The sequence below is a fragment of the Lissotriton vulgaris genome, chromosome 2_1 (assembly GCF_964263255.1).
Source record: "Lissotriton vulgaris chromosome 2_1, aLisVul1.2, whole genome shotgun sequence".
In the NCBI taxonomy this organism is placed as follows: Eukaryota; Metazoa; Chordata; class Amphibia; order Caudata; family Salamandridae; genus Lissotriton; species Lissotriton vulgaris.
In genome coordinates this window covers 1255646075-1255668812 of record NC_141687.1, presented here as the reverse complement: position 1 = coordinate 1255668812, position 22738 = coordinate 1255646075, and the positions used below count along the sequence as shown (strand labels likewise).

The following is a 22738-nucleotide window of genomic DNA, read 5'->3' as shown; positions in this document are numbered from 1 at the left end:
AGGGAGGCTGCCTGCCGCCTTCCTGATGACTTGCACAGTGCTGCAGGAATTGAAAACCAGGACGGCGGGAGTCGGGGGTCTCCGGGACGGTAAGTTTACTTATTTTATATCTTTGTTTTTCCCCTTAAACCACTACCTCCTCCCACCTTATCCCCTCCGAGCGCGACGACCCCATTTCCACCCCCCCACCCGCCCGTAATGCTTAATAACTCAATTTTCTGTATAGGTGCTTACCGTGCTTTGCTAGTAGATCTTTTGATTAGTGCACTGAAGGTACACAAAAGCTTAAGTATAGTGTGTGCTCTTTAATTAAGGCCTGTTGAACTTACTATCATGTATCCTTAAAAACAACCTGTTTTGTTTTTCAAATATGGTGTAAATATTTGTACCAGTAAACTATAGCGTGCATTTAAAAGAGAAAACCATGAAAAAAACCACAAGGTACAACTTTGAAAGTAGTATTTCAAACTGCCCTGTAAAAACGGGAAGCTGTTCAGCTGCACACGGTTTGCTTGCTGTTATGAACCCCAGATATACATTAGGACGAGTGACTGAAAGAAGAAATCTTAGCAGCTTTTGGATGCTATATGAGCGAGGCCAAGGAGAAGGGAGTCTTCCGTGACCAACGGTACTGGTTTTTTACATTCCCAGATTTCATGGCAGGCGCCAGCACGTCCTTTACAAGGAAAGGAATTGTTATCTTTCTGCTGAGGCTTGAGCTGCCCGAGGGTATCCCCTTTCATCCTGAGGCTTCTGTCAGGACCAGAGGGAAGAAACCCGTCTCAGCAACATGGGGACCCAGCTCATCAACCTACTTTTGCTGCTGGCGCCGATTGTTTACACTGTCCACGGATATCAAGGTAGTCGTGTGAGGGGGCACCCTGCGGGGGCGGGTGAAGGGGGTGTGTATCTTCGAGGGGTGGCTGCTCATATTAAGTGTGAATTCAGACCAAAGGGGAAAACGGAGACTGAAATGCTCCCCTGTGATTGAATTTTCAATGGGGTTTCTTTTGAGCTTTTTTTTTTATTCAAAATTATTTTATTGAAATTTTTTTACAAGTATAATACAATACAGTACAGTAGGGATGCGGGGGCAGGACAGACGATCTCAATGCACAGTTATGTATATCGACATTGGCATTAATGACAATTGGCATTGCTTAATGATTGCTTGGCAGGTGGTTGTTGCCCCTCAATACTGTTGGCCGAGAGAGAGACAGACTTTTGAGCGTTTTTAAACCAATTGCTCAGAACTTTCAGCCGAGCGAAATGGGAACGACTGTAGGTTGTATGACAGGGGAGTAAAATATTGTTGAGGTGCATTGCTTCTTTCCCACGGGTGCAAAGGTGTTAATTCTTTTACGGGAAGGGCGCTTTCGCGACTGCAGAATGTGGCATATAAAACTTTGGGTAATACAAAACTAATAGATCATGAGTTAGCAGTCAGCCTTTTGGCTTTGTCAGTGGTTGTTTTGTTTTCTCGTGGTTTTTGCAAAACATTGTTGGGGAATCTGCCTGGCTCGCATCAGGCTTTAAAAAAAGAAAAAAGCATTGGCATAGCCCAATATGTCTCGGCATTCCGTACTAAGACCCCCATCCCCCCCAAAACCCTCTTTTGACGGTCGGGCTCGCTCGCCATCGGTGACAGGACTCATCACAAACTTTTACGCCCTACCACTTTCAAATGTCACCAGCCACCACTGACAGCACTGCTGTCAGACAAGCATTCTCTGCTGAAGGGGAGCGTCGCCGGTGTGTGTCTGTGGCTGCATTTTCTTAAGGCCGGAGAGTGCAACAAACCATCAGCCATGTGAGCTTTGAAAAAATATCATTTTAGGGAGGCAGGCCGCAAGTTGTATTCGGATCTAGATTATCTGACTGTGACACATGCACTTTTACTTAAATTCAAGCGAAACAGAAAAGAACTGCTATAGGGTAGTAGGTACCTGCTCTTTATGTTTGAATATTTAGTGCTGGTTCTGACACTCCTAGAGGTGTGGCTTGGTCACTGTCACCAGCATATTTTGTTAAAATTGTAGGCGTCATATTTAACATGTCGGTCAAAAGACTGGCGTACTAATGACGCCGTTGTTATGCCGGTTTCGTTAAAATGGCATTGCGTTTCAAAGTCTTCGGGAAAAAGGTTGGATGTCATACTGCTTGCCTACTGCCGAGAGAGATGACTGGTGTGCACATCTCTCTGTTCCAAAATCTGAGTGAGGGATTTCCACGCGAAAGGAAATGAGGATGGGACTGTTGGCTCACTGTGTCAGGGAGCTTGTATAGCGCTGCACTGTGAATGGAATCGGATCTGCGCACTGAACGAAAGGGGTTCGGGATTTCATACATCACCATCCGAGACCGTGCATGTTTCGAAAAATTGATGGCTTGAATTTGAAAGGGAGAGTACCAACTCTTCTCATCAGTTTTGCAATACTTTTAAATGGATAGTACCAGCATTTCTATATTTCAAATTCTAACACTTTTCCATGCAATCGTGGTTCTGTATCACTATTCAGTTTCTGATGACCAGTCAACAGATGGAGGGCATATTCTGCAACCTTCAGTGCCAACAAAGGAACGCAACAGGGCTGTCGGGCTAAGGCAGGCCCACTGAAATTGTGCAATTCTACAGCCGCTTTATTTTTTACCACATAACAATTGATTTTCCACCTAATCCATCATCTGCTGCATACTCTGCAGATTTTATAAAAAATAAAGAATTGTCTTGCTAAGTTTGATTTAAAGTTACTAAACGTGGCGACACTTGGTACAGCGCAGTGGAAACCCCTTACTAAAGATAGTCTTGTCAGCTTTCAGTTGTTTATTGCTGTGTTTGGTTGTTAAACTGGTAAAATCTTTGCCTTTGTGTGAAAATAAATGCAATCACAAAATGTGCCACATTACACCGCATATTTTGCCTTTTCTTGCCCCATAATTTGGTCCTCACCTGCAGCATAATTCCAGTGACTCGGGCATAGGTCATGGCAATATTTCCGGGTCAGTGGGTAGCTGACCCTTAGTACAACATTTTCTCTTGGTCTCTTTGCTGAGACTCCAACTCCTGGCATTTGTTTTCTGAAAACCAGAACTAGCTGTGCTGATAAGGTTGTGCGATGAACTGAGCACCCACTACACTAGAGAATCCAACCTCCCCCATGGACACTACCCCTGTAGGGGATGTTCAGTATGTGAATTTACAACTACCACCAAAACTGTAACCTTGAGGAATAATCAGACGTTGCACCTCAACAAACGCAGTAACTGTAATTCTACACACGTGATATATAGAATAACTTTTCCGTGAGATTTGCATTACATTGGTTTAACATCTCGCAAGGTGAAAATTCGGATACAGGAACATTTGAGCACCATACGAACTGGAAAATTGACCACCAAACTGGTTCAGCATTACAAAACAATGCAACATAGCCCAAGACAGCTCCGGTGGGTGGTATTGGAAAAAGTGCATGGTGACCAATTTAATATTGAACGTAAATTATGCACCAGAGAGGCTCGATGGATACACCAAGAATGTGCGGACCAGATGTGTCTGAACGATTCCATTGAATGGGGCAAAGTAGATATTTAAACCTACGGAAATAGATACATGTACAGTGATACATCTTGACCAGAGGGGTGAACTCTAAGACCAAGAGATGATGACAGTCTATGCAACTGTTCAATCTGTAAAACACTGTATTTGTTCAATTACTCAGTCATATGAGAGCGAAGCCTGTACCGGGTAAAAAATACCTGGCTAGTCTCTAATGGGCTTGAGTAGGCCCTAATTACGAAAACAGGGCAAACACCACCAAGCAGCACTATTTGTGAATATGGCTACTATTTGAAAAGTTCTAAATGCTTCACATGCTCTGCAATATGATTAGGAATGCAGTTATCCATATGCGATATAAGCGCAACACAGTAGCGATGCCAATACACACTTTCATAATACTAAAAATGTATAATACTAACAACCTAGATGAGGTGTAAAATGCTCAGGTTCCTGATACGGAGTTACTAGTCAGGCCCCCATTATGAATAGGAAATGAATATCTGTAAATATCATGAGATAGTCACATACAGTGGACTTGATATAGGGCAATACAATGTAACAACGTATATCTTAAACACATTCAAAGATGGCGCCCATGGTCTATGCCCGAAAGGAGGAGCCCTAATTTCAACGCGACGCTGTACACGTCACAAACATATAAAAACGAGCAGCGCCAGGAGCCGGGTGCTGCCGAGACAACGCCCGGTTCCAGCTTTCTTCCCAGTAAGGCACTGGTATAAGTGAGAGCAGTGAGTCCATGTGCGCGTGCAGCGAAACGGGTGTAAACGATTAGAAACCCTTTCCACACAAGTGAAATAAGCCAAGGGTGTTCCGGGGGACCGCAGCCCTAAGCAAAGAAGCATCCACACAACTGGTGCATTCAATTCCCCCCGGCAGAACAACGATAAATCGGGCACATTTGGTTCCCCGTTGATGGGCATATATACAAATTATGGGGCAAATAGAAACAACGCAACTTTGCAAAATCCCCTAGGGACAGCGGCAATAAGAAAGATAAACATATAATTAAACGGGGAGACAGACTCCACAGTCCCCGCTAGACAACCTAAAATTGGAGAGGACATATGTAGGGAGGTGGTGTAGATAAAAGCAGAAATGAGAACATAACCAGAGTGAATGGGACAAGAATGTCGTGACTATACAGTTCTGTCATGAACTAGGTGCTGACTGCTATGAAAAAGACTTGCTAACTGCTTTTATACATATTACAGAGACTGACGGGAGCAGTTCTCAGGAACAATATCCACAACAAGGGATACAGACATTACCATAAAGGAGGTATAGGTATGCCTTCCACAGCAGGTGAAATGGTAAATGCTTCATGACATACTTCTAAGGGGATACACATGGGTGCTCAATATTGAGCACACGATTTACTGTAGAGATAGTCAGCCCTTCATCTAATTAACACAGTTCAAGAGAGTGCTCTTTTCTTTTGTGTTTCTAATTTCAACTTCACAGGAACACCAGTGAATGGGTGCAGGGCGGAGTGACAGACCTAAGCCCTGAAGAAGTTGCCGTAAGTCTTTTTAATAGGCAACGAAACATGTCGTCGTTTTAAACACGAGTAGACTCGCAGCCAAGAATAAACTTGAGGGCTAGCGAGTATTAACTAACTTTTTAATTTCACTTGAGCGGTGTGGCACTATCTGTGTCACCCCCTCTACACTGTTGGGTCCAGCCTTGCTGTGTACCAGTCTTGGTGCCCATGCAAGTACTGTTGCCCGAGCACCCTCACTTTTTATTTTCTTTTTCACTTCACAATTTCTGTTTGAGTGGTGTACGCTAATGATGAGAACCTAGGTGGCAGGCGAGTACCTTCCTGCAAAGCCTCCATGGTGTTACTCCCGTGAGGCAACACCACTCTTTTCCGCACTTTTTTTGGGTTCTAACCCTTTCCTCTTTCTCTCTTCTTACTCTAGACTGACGGCAGGGGAGGGAGAGTAAGTTCAGAGGTAAAAGGGTGAACAGCGCACTCTCTTTTTAACGAATATTCTGAAAGTGGTGGACCTGGTTTAGAAAACTATCAGCCTGAAAGGCGGGCTATTGTCCTATCCTAATGTGAATATAGGAGGGTTTGACTAGGCATAATTTCAGCATCATAAGGAACAGGTCTTGTGTTGTTGCAAGTATCCAGAGAGGGGGACGACCTGTTCCTTTAATCCCCTAAGCTCCTTTGTGTAATAGATGTTGAGTGGTTCTCAGCCTTGTCCTCTATTTATGGTTGCTGCCCTGGACCGGCAAAATCAGGACCTAACACGCTGTTCCAGTTGGCCCCTCTCCTGTAACCCGCTCCTTTCCCTGCACGATGTGACCCTGCCCTTACCCTTGCAATGTAGGGCTGCTCGCCTCGCCTCATCGCAGAGCAGACCCTGACACTCATCATTGCTCCCGTAGCCACCACCCACATTTTGCGAGGCGGCGAACCGGCTATCCCGGCTCCAAGCCCTGTGCGCCAGGTAGGCCCTCCTGATGCAGGCTCCCCCCCGACAACCAGGTCCATTCGCCCAGCTTCTCGCACAAGGTGCATTGCCTCTGCAACTGTATCTTCCACTGATGCCATCACCATAGTGAACCCGCAAGGACAATACTTTTTTGACAAAATATTTGCTCTAAGGACTCACTGCCACCAGTCACACACATCACCTATCCCTAAAATGGAGCCTAATAACAGTTCTTATATAACCATTTGGCTCCTGTGGGCTACATTATAGCCCAAAGCACTAAATGACAGTCCCTGGACTGCTCCATTCTCCCAAAAACCCTAGGGGACATACCTCCCTGTGGTTGGCTGCAACCCACACCTCCATTTACATGCCTGTCCCAGCAACAGCCCAGGGGGTCACCTAAAGTTTCCAATGTCATCCTTTGCACCCCATACCCCCTTGCCCAGTGGCCCTGCAGCTGGATCCAGATCAAGGCTGTCTCTAGGACGGTGCAACTGGTACTACTGCACCGCAAACTAACTTCAGGGGTACGCCGTGTTGGTAAGTATATTATGGTTTTGAAAACACCTGGTGCCATGTTCCTTGCCTCCCTCAATTTTCAGGCAACAATAAAAATGTCAAGATCAAGCCGGTGATTACTGTTATCCCTTGAGAGAGATCGGAATTTTGTCTAGTGGAAGTTTTGACTCCTCATAAAGGTGCACAGAGGGCTAAGGTGCCTGCTGCAAATAATGTGTACCATGCAGATCACAAAGTGCATACAATGTAAATAGGTCAGTGGGATAATACGTTTGGTCAGAGAGATCCTTTTGTTACTTACAGTTTATAAGTTAAAATCCTAATCCTAATTGAGCTTGTAATTGCCTCAAAGAGCTGCATGCAAACTGCAAGGTATAGTCTAGAGCGTTATGATTTTTCACCCAAGCCTTTCATGATACTAATGTTTCGCTAAAAGGGTTCATTAGGTAGAAATCAATTCATATTATTAAACAGAACCCCCATGAGTGTGTGATTTTTCAGACCAAGCACTCTTAAACTATAGTGCCTACCAGAATAGATGACGTGACTCCTACACCTTGTTGTACTCTGTCTTATGTAACATTTCTTATACACTGACTCACACACGTATGATTGATTGTCTCTGTGTAATGTGTGTGTGGTGTAAAGTGCTCTGACACCCTACACTGGTATGAGTGGTGCTTCAAACTAATTAAATGCATCTGAGAGAGAGTGGTTATGGAGACTTGAGGGTCACTAGTGGTAGTGAGGGAATCCAATGCGAAGGTGGTCATTGAGGAGCACCAACAAACATTGTCGCACTGGATGCAACAAGCTCTAAAAGCCAGCCCTGATCCGGATGGCAGGATGATAGGGATGTCCCGAGACGGATCTGCGGACACTCGAGGTTTATCCTACTCTGTCATGTCTAGGCCACGCCCCCATCCTGAATAACCAATGTTTGACCATATTTTAGGTTCTACTTTTCATGGAGTAGGTTAGATGTGACAGGACCGTCCTTGTTTCAAAACAAGAACCTCTTAAAATAGTTCAGTTACTTCTCTGCTTTAAATCTAAATGAATGCTTCCTTCTCTCTGCACTCTCCAGTCACTACCAATTGAGCACCTATTTGAAAATTCCAATAACCCCGCTGGAATAAAATCACCGTATAACTCTGGCAATCTTGCATTGTGAGTGGTAAAATCCTTTTGATCAAGCATAAGAAGATAACAAAGATTCATACATTTTGTTTTACTCATTTGGTATAACACAAGTCAAGCTATAATGAAAAAGGAGCAGAGCATTTTCTTAGAGGCAGTTTAGCAAACATGTTTTACTGTACGTAAAATAAAGTGACGTGCAAAGGTTCAGTTAAAACCGCAGAAGCCAGGATGTAACTGGGAGAAGCTTGGCTTTGAGCTCACACTGCAGCTGGTTTAACATATTAATATTTCGACTATTTCCAAATTGAGGTACAAGAAGAGGTTTCTGTGTTTCGTCCAATGGTACATATCTGTTTTTTGTTCCGGCAAGTCAGATTCGAGTCCATCTTCTCCTGCAGTAGGAGCTGCACGGAATTGTGCTTACGGTGCAGTAAGAATGACAAACCACGCAGACCTGTCTGGATAGCAGGAGGGTTAAAGCATAACACAATTAAATGACAGCATAAATAATATAATCTGATTACAGAGCTCCTCTGCCTTTCAGTGATTCGGTGACAGTCTTTAATTTATACTGGAGATAAAGCGAATGGAAGGAGGTAGTGGAGAACCAAGACACAGTAAACTCTCATAGTCTGGTAGTAAGTTCAAGGAGAGCCATTTAGGGACCCTGATGTTACTTTCTTTAAAACGTTGAAATGGGTACCACCACATGCCTTTTCATATCCCCTGTGCACCCTCTCTCTTCCTCCATCATCCCCAGAACATGACCAGTAGGTTTAACAGCCTCACTGATGTTGCGATATCCATTTTATGTTTTTTGCAGTTTTATGTAGCGCAGTTTGACCCGAAGGTTTGGGAGCGCTTTACATGAGCATCAGTTGTGTTACACAAGGATATATTCCTTTTTTGGTAGGCACAGGAATATTAAGGGCCATATGTACAGGACTGGCAAAAACTACCGCTAACTCTAGTTAGTGGCAGTCTTCTTATCGCTGTGTACCGCTGAAAACTATCGCCTTGTTAGCAACATATGTACAAGACGTCGCCACATGGCGATAGCTTCAGGGATCAGCTGTGAAAACTGCTGCTAACATTAGCATGATGGCAATAGGAATTCCAGCGTTAGTGGGTGAAAACCAACGAAAGGCCCATTAGCTGCAGAAAATGCATGTTAGTGAATTTTTTGCCTCTAATGGAAAAAAATAGCCTAGCAGTCGACCTCCAATAGAAAATAGGCACAAAAAAATGAAATACAGAATAGAGTAGACAGGGCCAAGTGCAGTACACATCAACAACCCCCTCAAGCCACCCAACATTCAGGATGACCAGGATGAGAGCCTGGATGCGTCACTGGACCCGCGTCTGGAGCCTTGATGCCTTGCTGGATCTGCATCTGGAGCCTGGATGCCTCGCTGGACCTGCGTCTGGAGCCTGGATGCCTCACTGGACCTGCGTCTGGAGCCAAGATGCCTCGCTGGGTCTGGAGCCTGGATGCCTCGCTGGGCCTGCGTCTGGAGCCTGGATGCCTCGCTGGACCTGCGTCTGGAGCCTGGATGCGTTGCTGGGCCTGCGTCTGGAGCCTGGAGTGGGATGCTGAGGAGCTGTGGAGGTAGACATTGAGGTGCTATGATAGCTCGTACCTGGTGGGGAAATCTGGCTGGTCGCATGGAGACACGTAGCTGACCTGTGTGAGAAGACCGCCTTGAGCCCGTTGGAGCTGTGAATGGTAGAGGCGCTCCTGCGCACCAACATAGGGAGGTCTGCATCGCATACTACGATCCACCACTGCACCAAGGTGCACAGAGAGGATTACCAACAGTGGGCGTCACCTCTCTGCATCACAAGCTCAATGAGGTTGCGCTGGCTGGACACTGTGGAGGGTGAGGCCCCTGACCTGCACCAAACTTATGTTGCTGGAGCGCTGCAAGTTCACTCCTAAGGGGGCGCTGCTGCATCAACTGCATCGAGAGGTTCACCAGCGGACTTGGCTGCGACTGCTGTACCCACGCTAGTGAAATCTCACCTGGCTGAGGCTTCTGATGGGTGAGTCACAGATTTGCAGAGATTGCAGCGGATTGCGCAACAGTGTCAATGTCCAGGTAAGGAGAAGGTGGGACACGTAGCGGAGAAGGCCTGGGGGTTGTGTCGCCCAGGCTTAGCACCAGTAGATAACGCACCCCCAGTATGGTGGAAGAGCGTCGCCCCACTGCTTCCAAGCAGTGCAATAAGAGGAACAATCATCACATGATGATAACTTCCTGATGTTATCGTGCTAGGTTTCCTTTGTGGGTAGGAGGGTGGATAGGGCTGCTCCACTCACAGAACAGGGCAGGGGTGGTGTGGCATGCCCACTCAAGTGTGCGGTGACTATTTGATTGGCCTGCTCAGGCTGCACAAAGCAGCCATGCGCACTGTTCGCAATGCAGGCTGCATTACAGCCTGTATGGAGAACATGCCCACACCTCCAGCAACTGTGACCATGGAACACCTCAACTTCCAGATCTGGAGCAACCCCAAGCCCATCCTCTGCGGCACCCTCATGTGCAGGCCCCCTGGGCCATGGACCCCCTTTCTCCGATACCATTGTTGACCTCATTGCACACCAGGCTCTCCCATCCACCGATGGCATCCAACTCAGCGAACTCAAGTTCCACCTGGACAACCCCAGTGACCAGAACACTACCCCCTCCTGGAGTAGTTCCCCAACATCATACTCAACAGCAAGTCACTGCAGCAAGCCACATAGCAGGACACACGATCGAGCATGTCTCCTCCGCTATCGGGACCTTCAACTACAGCCACACCACCGGACTCTCCCGGACCGACCATCATTGCATACATCACAGCTTCACCATGCCCACCATACACAACCGCCATCATTACCCCCCTCGCAGCTGGATCAAGGCCCCTGAAGCATGTCTTGTCAACTCTCTTAGCACCACCACTCCGCCAAATCTTACAGACGATGACACTGCAGCGTGCAACCGCCACCGATAGATCTCCAACTGCGCCGGCACCCCTCAAGAACGCCACTGCGTCAGTACCTTACGCCTGCATGATGTCAGGCCTAAGGGTGACGCAGTGCCACAGGGATAGGCTGGCTCCATGAATTGCTGGAGATGCGTCATGGTTGTGACATGACTGCAGCAATGGGTGACTTTAGCGTAGACAGATACGTCAGGATTCCAGACGTCTCTATCATCACTTGCGCCATGTAGCGCTGTCCAGTAAATACAGCGCATCAGTGGTGTTGCAAGAAGGGGGTAGTGAAAAGTGCTGCAATGCTGTCTTGTCGCAGCGCTGCAACACAATTCATGAATGAGGTCCAGTAATGCGCACTATCTTGTTGATGTTGCGCAGTCCTGCCTTATAGTTATGGTGCAGGGCAGCGCAGCAACATTGCTTGCAGCGTGGTCCAGCAACAAAACCTGGTGAAATGAGGCTCCAAGAGTTATCTCCATTTTTAAGACCACCTATTTTCTGGTCTTAAAAAACTGCTTCTAATTGCAGTTAGAGGCAGTTTTTGGGGTCCTCCAAATTGAAGGAATCCCCTTGTACGTATCGCGAAGTGTGGTTAGCGGACGTTTTTGCACTGGAATGCCTCCCTTTCATGTCATTATCGCAAACAGAAGTGGCGATCTTTAGAATGGACGTTTTCGTTAGAAAACTGCTGCTAATAGAGGTTAGTGGCAGCTTGTACATATGGCGATTAAAAATATCACTGCAAAACCATTGGAAAAGTGACGCTACGCAACGTTAACTCCTTGTACATATACCCTAAGTGATTTGTCTAGATTCACAGGCTGTTGAGCCAACGCCGAAGCTTGCACTTAGATTTCCCAGGTCCAAAGTCTGCAGCTCTGACCGTTACACCACATTCTCTTCCCTGCGATCTTTGCAGTGTCATGATACTGCTTGGAGTTTCAATAAATGCCTTGCTGAGTGTCCACCGAGCCATTCCATTTCATCTGGATGCCATGGATGTTATTGTATTGTTTAAAAAAAAATCCTAATGACCATGTGAAAGTATTACTTCTATTTGTACCCATTAAAAATGTGCACGTTTTTAACATTCGTTTTTAATTTACACCACTTTATTTGATCTGTTTATTTGAAAAGTGATCTCTAACAATTGCAAAAAATAGTCATGTGATATCTTAGATTTCATCAGTGGCACCCCTGCAGAATGTGGGGAGAGGCCCCTGAGTCACTCCTGGCTCACAGATATTCATTAGCTGTGAGTTGAATATGGGCCCCAAACCATTGTGGGGTCTTCAAGAGTCGGGCCACCTTACACCACACGGTCTGCAAGCGCCTGCGTTACGCCCCTAGTTTCATACCATAGATACAGTCAATTAATGTAACTATCATCGCTTGACGAACATACCAATCTGATAACCCAGTAGTTCATCTACTGTGCAAACAAATCCATATTATCATTTTTTATATTATTTCTATTTAAATCTAAATTAAAATATATTACAAAATGTTAGTCATACATATACTGTTTCTTTACAAATGTATTATGAGGACACATTCAGCCATCATTTTCACACTCACTGTTTTGCATTTATTTTTGCACTGTGCAAATATTGACTAGTTTAATGACAGTAAAACAGGGAAAATTATATCGGTTTTGTGTATCTTTATATGACATTTGGGTTTATCAACCTCAAGGGACGTTCTGTTTCTTTCTGGCCCCTAGCTATGCCTTGTATGTCAAAACATTCTCTTTCTACTAGTTTTTAGCTTGAAATATACCACTATTATAAGGAGTATTTTATTTATCCATTACATGTAATGATTTAGTTTGATTTACTGGGACACGCTGTGCTTCTTTCCTTGTTTTATTTTTTTGGTCTATTACAGATTTCTGTTTACAGGGCTTTGAGGCAACATGAATAAATATTTGTTTTAATGTGTTAACTTGATGTTTTACCAAACGTTTAGAATGAACTGGATGTGCATTGCCCCAAAAAATCCCTCTGTTGGCAGTATGTTGAACCTACTTTTGTAGTTTGAAAGGCTCAACAAACAATCAGGATTTTAGGCGAATTTTGAATTTAAAATAATGAATTCTCTTTGAGTGTAAACTTATGTGATATATTAACTAAAACGACATTAATTTTCTACATGTATTTTGTCTTAGGAAGGGGAGCCTCTCAAATCCATCCCTGGCAACACCAGTGATATCATTTTCTACCAACAGGCCTTCTCTATGGGCAAGTCTGATATTTTCAGGTTCAGGTCGTCGCTCTTTAAAGGTTGCTATCTCGCTTGTGAAAGTGGCAACAACAGGCTGTACCTGAAGGAAGCCGCTGATGAAGTGGATGAAGCATGCAAGTTAACGGTGGAAAATCTCCCTTAAGAGACACTAAGGGCAGATGGATTGTTTTCGCAATTTATCCTAGGCTGGCGCAGAATTATAGAGTGGACTGCAGGGTGTAAAAGGGTACATCACATTTCACTCTGCGCTCCTACTTTGCCATTGATGTGCAAACTTGTATTTGATAGGTTTCTCACAGTGAAGTACTGAGCCAGGGGCGGATTTTCCATTAGGGCTGTTAGGCTACGCCCTCCTAAAATGATTTCCTTCATATTCCTGTACAAATATTAAATTGATCGATTTGTTTAGAGATATGATCGTACCTCTAAACAAATAGAAAAATAGATGCATTAAAGTCTGGGCTATCTGTCCCAGGCTGCCAGCCCCGCCCCCCCCCCCCCTTGCTCTGAAGCAGGAGACGGAAGCCAGGCAGTAAATCATCTTTCGGAACTGTGCTTCACGACCTAGGGCTAACTGTTCCTAAGACCTTCATAAGGATTAATTGCCATTGAGGTCTATGGCTGTATCCACTGTAGAGTACTTTATAGGGGTGGGGAATGCACACCATTTCTTATTTCCAAAAGTCCAAATTCACCTACATAGGTTAATGTTGCGTGTTCCTTGGAAAAGTGCCAAGCCAGTGAGCACGCAACATTAACCTATATGGATGAATTTGGACTTTTGAAAATAAGAAATGGTGTGCATTCCCCACGCCTATAAAGTAATTTACTGAAATTTGCCTAGTTTAGGTCTGCACCCGCACCAGCTAAAAGGAATACATTGATAAAACTTGTAATTGTGACATTTTCCGCATGCTCAACGGAACATCGTTTTCAGATAGCAATGTGTTTATGATTGGCACTATACATGCACAAAGTGGTTAGAGCGTATGAGAGACAACAGCAATGGTTTATTTTAATGATATGGACAATTCACAACGTTGTATAATATTTTTTGCTATGCTATATCTGCATAATGGCAGTTTTTTTAGTACATTTATTGCATTGTGGGTATTGTAGAGCCGTAAGTGAAACCGGGTGTCTAATTGGCAACATAGTAATGTGGGAGGAGTTTATAGCACCAGCATTGGGTTTAAATCGGAAGGAGGCAAGGGATGGGAAACACTTCTTTTTCCAGAAAGATGAGAACGTGCTGTTTTATGAGCAGGTACGTGAGGTGAAAAATGTGAGGGACAGCATATTTTGTGACCTTGGGGGTAAACTAAAGTATGCAGGTTTGTGATTAGAACAGAAAAGAATGATGCGCAAGATTTGAGTTGTGCAAGGGGAACAGAGAGACGTTTGAATATTAATGGCGGGTAGGAGTCGTTACGGCAAACATGAAGAGTTATGCAGATGAAAGCTGGGTAAAGGGAAGGGCTGTTTCACAAGCAGAGGGATTAATTTTGGAGGAAATTTCTGGAGTAAATGAAGTGAATGGTTAAATATGACAGTGGTAAAGGGTGCTCACTGTACAAGGGTATTCTTTTAAAATAATAGTCGTTAGAGGTTTCCTGCTCTCAAACACATGGGGAGAGACTGATTACGCATTGAGTAAAATATTTGACTTTTGAGTAATATGGCAGGTATTAGGGAGAGGAGGAGTGAGTTGTACTTTTAACCAAATGTTTGTACAGATGACATTTAATCTACGCATTGGTGAAATGAAATAATAAATATGTGTTCTATTGTTAATTTGTAGTGACCCCTGACGAAGGGCACCAGCAGCCTGAAATGCATTGGGTTTTTAATAAACACTGCTTCTGGATAAATATATGCGTCAGTACGGTGTTTTTGAAGCGAGGTCTGGATGGGCACATCAAAAACCTGAGAAACCTTTGAAAAATGGCATCACTTTAAGCTTGTGGAATCAAGTGGATTAAAAAGTAAAGAATGAGAAAATGGATGTTTGGTTTGAAATGAGAAGGCAAGATGCACTCAGAAAAGCAGTGCCTTTGGGATGGGGCTAAAAGTCGCCTCAAAAATAAAGTATCCACTGTAGGCTATGATGCTGTCAGCATAATGGTTTGGGGCATTGGAATCTCTGTCTCTGCCTGAGAGGAGCCGTCGGTCAATCACAGGCATAGATCACAACCTTTTCCATTCATCACAAGTAGGAGTGGATGCAAGCACCGTGCAAGTGTGTTTTGGTGCCTTGTCCTCCGTAATGGTAGGTGTTAGAACAAAATAGATAATAGAAGATTAGCATTCTGAGACCCCTTCCCCACACTAACCTCCCCACTGTGACAGACCAGTCCCTGGCTGCACTCCGCTGGTTCAGTTAGAAGTGGAGCTGCAGCATTTGTTCCCCGGGGAAAGGGATGCAAAAGACGAGCAGGCCAGTGTATTTGTTCCCTTGTGCAGTTGATACAAATATCCCAGTTAAGGGCAAAGACAAGATATTTGCTTACAACTGACAGTTATCTGCTGTGTGACATTAAAACTGGCCCAATCTTCATGCCCTTAACAACATTAATGCCAAAAACATGGATTGATTTATGAACAATGAGTGTTAAAAACGTTAATGCAATGCATGTCAGCGATTTAGTTTCTCTCCTATTTCAAGTTTTGCTTAATCTTGCCTCCCTCGAGAGTTAGCTATTTATTCATATTGTGGTTCTTTCTGTATTTTTTTCCGTGTATACTTGAGCTGTACAGGTTTTAATGAGAGGGTTTGATTGAGAGCTCTGACACTAAAGCCAAAGCAAAATGCCTGTCAGTCGATTGGCCTCTCTGCGGAGCACACAGAACAATGGTCATGTATTCCATTTGTGATTGCAATTTTGTGAAAATGTGTGTGAAGGGGGTGCACAGATAGCAAAATATTTACAGGGCAAAAGCAAAAGTAAATAAAGTGCTAAATGTGAGTGAGTGGCAGTGTATGTTTGGACGTGGTGAAGTGAGGGAGATGCAAGGAAGTGCATTCGGGGAACAGTGAAAAGAGGGTGCTTAAGAGGAAAGAGAGATAGTAGAAGATGTGCAGATCTTTTCTTCAATTTTTCTTCTGGAGGAGGGTCCAGCCTGGACCCCACGTTAGTCCATTAAGCTTACCTGCATCACTCGCTACATAAAAGTCATACCAAACCTGTACCTTTCACCACTTTCAAATGTCACTAGCTGCCACTGAAGTACTCACTGTCTAAACTACTAGACATGCCCTACTCAATATGGATATAAGCCAAACAATTGGCTCCTGGTTGGTGAGATGATTATCACACTGGTAAAATATGTATGAATGATTCCCATTAATTTGTCTTATAGTAGAGTTGATGGCGACCTTGTCTTTGATTTGTTATTATTACAATTTTTTGCTTGAACTCATGGAAGCGAAATATTGAATGCTCCTACCGCTTGTGTGAATCTGAACTCTGGTGGGTAACAGTGTAATGTGCAATGATTCAAGTTTTTCTGCCTTACTCTCCAACAGACAATACATTTTCCACACAGTCATTACTGCACATCCAGGTTGGAAGTTGCCCCCCCCCTTTTTTTTTACTTGCTACAAAAGTTCAAATATGCTTTACTGAGGTCTTGGAACTGAGAAAACTGTTTTCCGTGTTGAGCTTCGGATAAATGCTCCTCGATGCATTGACCAGAGTTTCGTAAGCTTTTGCTATGTAAGGTGCATCTATATAGAACACTGCAGCAGGATGCTATCTCCTGGTTGTCAGTGGAATGCAAAGAGGTCCTTACACACTCGTTTTTCTAATCCATCGACCCTGTTGACTGACCTCAGCATGTGTGGGACTACTGAAAGACTGATATCACTCATACTGTTTTGAGCGTGATGCCTACTGAGATGCAGATTCTCTGCTATCCCCTGCCCCCTCTTGTGGTCCTAGTTGTGGCAGGGCAGGGTATTGCAAGACCTCTTTTGGGGTAAAGGGATGAAGTGGTTCTGACCAAACATTGGGGCAAAGCATACTGCTCTGGACTCTGATTCTTGGGCATATATCTTGGTGGGAGAGGATTTGTTACCATTGAACTCTCCAGGGTCATGCATGTAGACATCTTAATGTTCCTAATTATGTTCTCAATTATTCAGCAGCATATGCCTGGATAGTATTCAAACAAGAATAGTTCCCCTGCAAAACTTAATATATTGTTCATCAATACTACCCTCAAATTCCATAATCTTTCCTGCCTCCACTAATGTATGTATGTTGTATGGCATCTATAATAGCTGACTACAATAGGAGATCATCTGTTAATGATGACTTACCAGAAAAGAAATGTAGATTGGCTCTTCTCTCACAACCCAAAGTGTTAATGTACTAATACTCTTAGGTGGTTGTTGAACCTCAGAAACAACAGTTAGTCGTTGGCTTGTAGGGAAATCAGGCAGTGTTTCAACAAATACTACATATCAGAAACACCATCTACTACCACTGCATCTAATCAGCTTATTCCTACAGATGAATCACAGATGTGGCAGAAAAACAGCAACTAAACACCGAGGGGAAAAGGCTTCAATGCAGATAGGACACGAGAAGTAGGGGTACTAATGATTGGAAATGTTCATTTCCAATTCTGGCATTGCTAGAAATCCAAGATGGCATCTACAAAGAAGTCATATTTACAGTCTGTGAGACCTAAGCTATTGTGCAATAATATCCACCTTCTTGGCTTGGGAAATAACACAACCCATTGTCGTAGTTCCAAGCCCACAATGCCCTCGATCTTTGAGAGGGAAATAATAACAATGTCGCCTACATTGTCCAAAACTATGGAGGATCATCTCTCAAGTGTGTCACAACTAAAATAGCACAGGGGAAGGCCGGAGATAAGGAAATAGGTATGCATAACTTTGGCCTAGGCCCCAATATCTCTCCGCACCCATGTGCCCCGATTAGCCCCAGTGACAAATACTCTCCGGAGCTTATAAAAATTTAGACATATAGTACGAGTGTTGATATACTTTAAAGGATCTAGCTAACTGTTGATGTACCAGGAATGGGTAAATAAAATGAAAATGATCATTTTTAAAAACACTGATTACCCAGACAATCTCTATAACTACAGACCCATATCCAACCTACCATGCATCACACAAATTAATTGAAACAGTTATTACCCACTAACTATGATCACTCCTGTAGGCAAACAACCTTTTGGGTGACTTTCAATCAGGTTTCAGATTCTACCAGTGCACAGAGACCACTTAACATGGAAGAACTTCTTAATTCATGTGACCAAGGCCACCCTTGCATTTTGATTCTCCGGGACCTCTTGGCCACCTTCTATACCATCCCATCAAATCTTACTTGCAAGATCATCCGCTGTAGTGAAGACAGAGCCCTGCTTGCACACATGGCTATGTTAGCATGAGCTTATTAGAAGGTTAAATGCCATTTTGTCACTTTGCAGCTTTGCACATGACACTACATGTTACTGTTGTTGTAAGTTAGACTGCTTGATTTTCCTCGCATGAGAACGTCTTGTTTTTAATTTTAACATCCCTAGACTTACATCCTGACCTTAGTCTGTACACTGCGTGCAGAAGCCTTTGAGGTCACCATAAAAATGTATGCTGTTATTCAGGTTGATCGACCCACGCTCTAGACACAACACAAACACAGCTGCAGCTAACTGAAATTATAGTGCCTTTAATGTTGCACTGCATGCATGATTTGGGCACTTGGAGAAAAACTTTTTCCAGTGAGAGAGCTTTGCTGATCCTGTGATGTGATTCACCACTGCTGCTCTTGAAGGTATGGGGTTCCCCATTTAAGCCTAAGAGACCTGATATTATTCAGTTCAGTTCAGTTTTTAACGTCTTTATTTCGAAGTTCTTCTTCATAAAAGACAAGCATATAAAATACATATACAAAACACACAACTATTATGTACAGAATTATACAAACAATTAAAATATTCCTTCAAGAATCTTGTTTAAAAAAAACCAATTAAATCGCATAGAAAGACGTTTGTGTCAATGTTAATACAGATATAAATAGTCAATTCAGGAATGCTTCCCAGGAAAATTAGGTTAACAAATTAGGCACTTAGCTATTGGCACTTCATAATTATATATAATACAAGTTAAAAAGAGATATATGCCCAATCTATAGGAGCCTGTACCTAGTCTAAGAACATACTACATGAAACCACATTACTGACTGGGTTAAAATGTAAACTAGACCCTTAATAACAGCTATTCAACCATTGCAGTATTGATAGGGTATGTCATGACTATGGGGAGCTGGTGAGCTAATACCAAACCTTTCTAGCAAATAATTGTATGCTGCTGTAGATCTTAATAAGGGGATGTGTGAGGTACACGGATAAAAATCATACAAATCCCAAATGGAGATGGGACCGTCACCTTCGTGGGGCTGTGAGGATCGTAAGTAGGGGACGATGTTCCTATTCCTAAATTTAACAAGGATTAGGTCCCCAGGAATGTCCTTCGGCAGTGACCCTAACCAGCCCACCCTTCTAACACTCAGGATACCACCATCCATATTGGGCGGCAGGGGTCTATTTTTAGCTAACCAAAAATGACCTTGTATAATAGGTCCTGATGTCTCTCGGGTTTCCTGTGAGCGGGAGCTAGAACTCCCGAAAGAACAAGCACAAAGGGGGCGGCTTCCGGAGGTAGGTCTATATATGCAGTTCTGTTAGGCTCTGCTCTAATAGCAGAGTAATTAGTTAACAAAGGATTGGGGGCAACTTTAATGACCGGTGGGGGTTGACTCTTAGGAGGCTGTCTATCAATCCGGACATTTTTTGTATTAACCAAAGGTTTGTGCGCGGTTTTAGTAGCAGTTGGAGGTAACATGGCTGGAACTGAAACATTTTTTGTTGTGTCAATTAACAAAGGCACTTCAGGTACAGTTCGTGGAATGGAGCAGTTGGGTGTTATCATCTTTATAACAGGTAAAGAGTTGGCTTTAATGGTAGACTCTATACTTGTCAGCCTATCCCCTAAAGCGGAAATTTGTTCTAGCAGGGGTGCTAATACAGAATTTAATAACAGTTCGAGCTGGGGCAGTAGTTGCAATTGAAGCGATGGAACTTTAACATCCAAATATAGACTGGCCCCCTGGGTGTAATGGAGTTCATAACAGGCGATGGGTGATCAATACAGCGTTTTTGTATTTGAGGTTGGAGTTCATAATCAATAGCCCCTTCATGTTTCCTTTTCACACTTTGGCCCAGCGATAGAGCAGTTGCCTCAATGTTATCCTCATTGGGTAGTAGGGAAAGTTCACAAGGTCTGTCAGTGGGAGTGTTAGTGCTAAGGCCTTTTACGGGGGAGGGGGAGGTTACTGGGATAAAGTTAGACCCGCACAGTGCATTTAGTTCCTCCCAGTAGGACAAGTTTGGCAGGCTAACTGTGGTATGTGACGGGGATAGCATTTGACGATGATAATCAATATCTATGTCACAGATGGTGGTAGGTGATGCATAGCTCAGAATAAGCTTTTCCATTCTCTGGCTGTAGTATCGAAAGTTAGTATGCCCCGTTATGTATCACTGTTAATACAGTATATTCAAAACTTGTGACAGTGAACGGGAAGCCTAGAAGTCCATAAATAATCTTGTGGATGGTATGCAGTACTATACCTTCTTTGGCGGTGAAGCCAAGAGAGGTGGCCCGTCCCGTCCTCCTCGTGCCTCTGAGGGCCACAGAGGGCCCACCCTTTGCCCGGGCTTAGCCCCGGGCACTCCCGCGCGCGACTCGCGGGGCGAGAGGGGGTGTCAGGCTATCACTGGCACCTCCGATCGCTCTGCACGCGTCACGGGCGCGCCGCCGGCCAAGAGGTTGATGGGGAGTGTGGTCCGCTGCACTCGACCGCCTCCTGTAGCCTCCCGGCGTGTTGGACCTCGGCCGTTTCCCTCACGGCACTGCCCGATGGCAGAATAACAGGTATGCTTCTTTGGTGTTCCCCCTCTGGGCTCCCGGGGGGGTCAGGCTTTCACTGGCGCCTCCGGGCGCTCTGCACGCGTCACGGGCGCGCCGCCGGCCAAGAGGTTGCTGGGGAGTGTGGTCCGCTGCACTCGACCGCCTCCTGCAGCCTCCCGGCGTGTTGGACCTCGGCCGTTTCCCTCACGGCACTGCCCGATGGCAGAATAACAGGTATGCTTCTTTGGTGTTCACCCTCTGGGCTCCCGGGGGGGTCAGGCTTTCACTGGCGCCTCCGGGCGCTCTGCACGCGTCACGGGCGCGCCGCCGGCCAAGGGGTTGCTGGGGAGTGTGGTCCGCTGCACTCGACCGCCTCCTGCAGCCTCCCGGCGTGTTGGACCTCCCCCGTTTCCCTCACGGCACTGCCCGATGGCAGAATAACAGGTATGCTTCTTTGGTGTTCCTGATATTATTATAAAACCTAGTTCCTAGCAGGGGAGGGTGGTTCACAAGGCACTATAAGACCTGTTTCCACTGTCATTATAACATGATTTCTCCCTTTGTGTTTTATGGAATTGTAACAATGCTGATCGTATTATTTTTAATCATATGCCTGCTTATGTTAGCAAAAATACTGCATCTTAGAGCACGTCGTTAAAATAAACATTTTAAACTTTTCAGTGTCTCTGATTACTCATGTTGTGGATTGGTATGAGAATAAAAACGAAAGAGTGTCTTGATTCCCACCATTCTTGAGAGCACCCGAAGTCGCATGTTCTGGGTTGTCTAATCATTGGTTGCTGTGCTGTAGGATGGAGCGCTAATGAGGCACTGATGCAAGTCAAATAGGGGTTCTGGGTACTGAGGTGAGTTTCTGGTACACCACAAGTCACCAAGGTCTGGTTTCCTGCGCACAGTTCTGTGCCTACACAGAATTCCTGCAACACCACTTCAACTCAATTATCTGGCAGTGCACTGCAATGGTTTGAGTCCTTCCTGTTAAATCGTTCCCACCAAGTAAACTTGAGCCCAGTCCTCTCCAAGACTGCAAATATTCATTTTAGTGTTCCACAAGGCTCTGCCCTCTTACTATCGTGATACAGTATTTGCACCCGCCCCACACCCCTAGAAAATAGAAGAGAGATTTTCATATGGATGTGGAAGACACATAGCTCCAACTCGGGCTGGATGGTGAACTGGATTAACAGCTTAATTGCCTCACCTATGTCCACTGATGGATCGGGAACAACTGATTGTGGCCCCCCAAAAATATGGGACGCCCTCAGTAACACCAACTGCCCTCCCCTTTCACGCAAAGCATAGTTTGAAAGGGTGCCTTATTTAAGTGACTTGATGCTACATTGTAAATAAGGTGAAGCCCATGTCGCCCCTGGAATGTCACTAAAAGTGATGTTCCTGTGACAACAGCGGCTTGTAAATATGCCCATGGATTCCTCTCCAGTACCAATAGATATAGTATGCAACTAGGGAGTTCTCTTTGACAGTAACCTTTCCTTTATCTCACAAACAAACAATGCCTCCAAAAGCACTTTCCACCATTTCAGTCTACTGAATGCAGTTTTCTTTTTTACATTGCTCCCTGATAACCTTTCTAAAGTTTAGAAGTGGTACTGTCCCTTTTGAACTTTTATAATAGCTTATTGATTGCACTCCCTATAGTGACCATTTCAAAGCGTCGAGGAGTTTAAAACTTAGCCTGCTTTTGACTTGGTCTAAATAGGCAAAACCACATCACACCTGCCCTGAAATCTCTTCATTGACTCCTAGAGAGATCGACCTTCAAGACTCGCTGTGCAGTGTATAAGGCACTCTATTGCCATGCACTCAACTACCTCATAAAACTGTTCGCCCCGT

General features: G+C 44.5%; 1 protein-coding gene across 4 annotated transcripts in view; it reads left to right on the top strand.

Moving 5' to 3' along the window:
• Positions 1-14786, top strand: part of IL18 (interleukin 18) — a 220186-nt gene extending 205400 nt beyond the window's left edge. For 2 of the 4 annotated variants that reach the window (XM_086956980.1, XM_086956981.1), the window contains one exon: positions 12839-14786. In XM_086956980.1, the coding sequence (XP_086813106.1) occupies positions 12839-13057 (219 nt within the window). In that variant the 3' untranslated portion in view covers positions 13058-14786. The remainder of the gene's footprint in view (positions 1-12838) is intronic. The other 2 variants (XR_015308470.1, XR_015308469.1) reach the window with 2 other exon arrangements.
• Positions 14787-22738: the final 7952 nt, after the last annotated feature.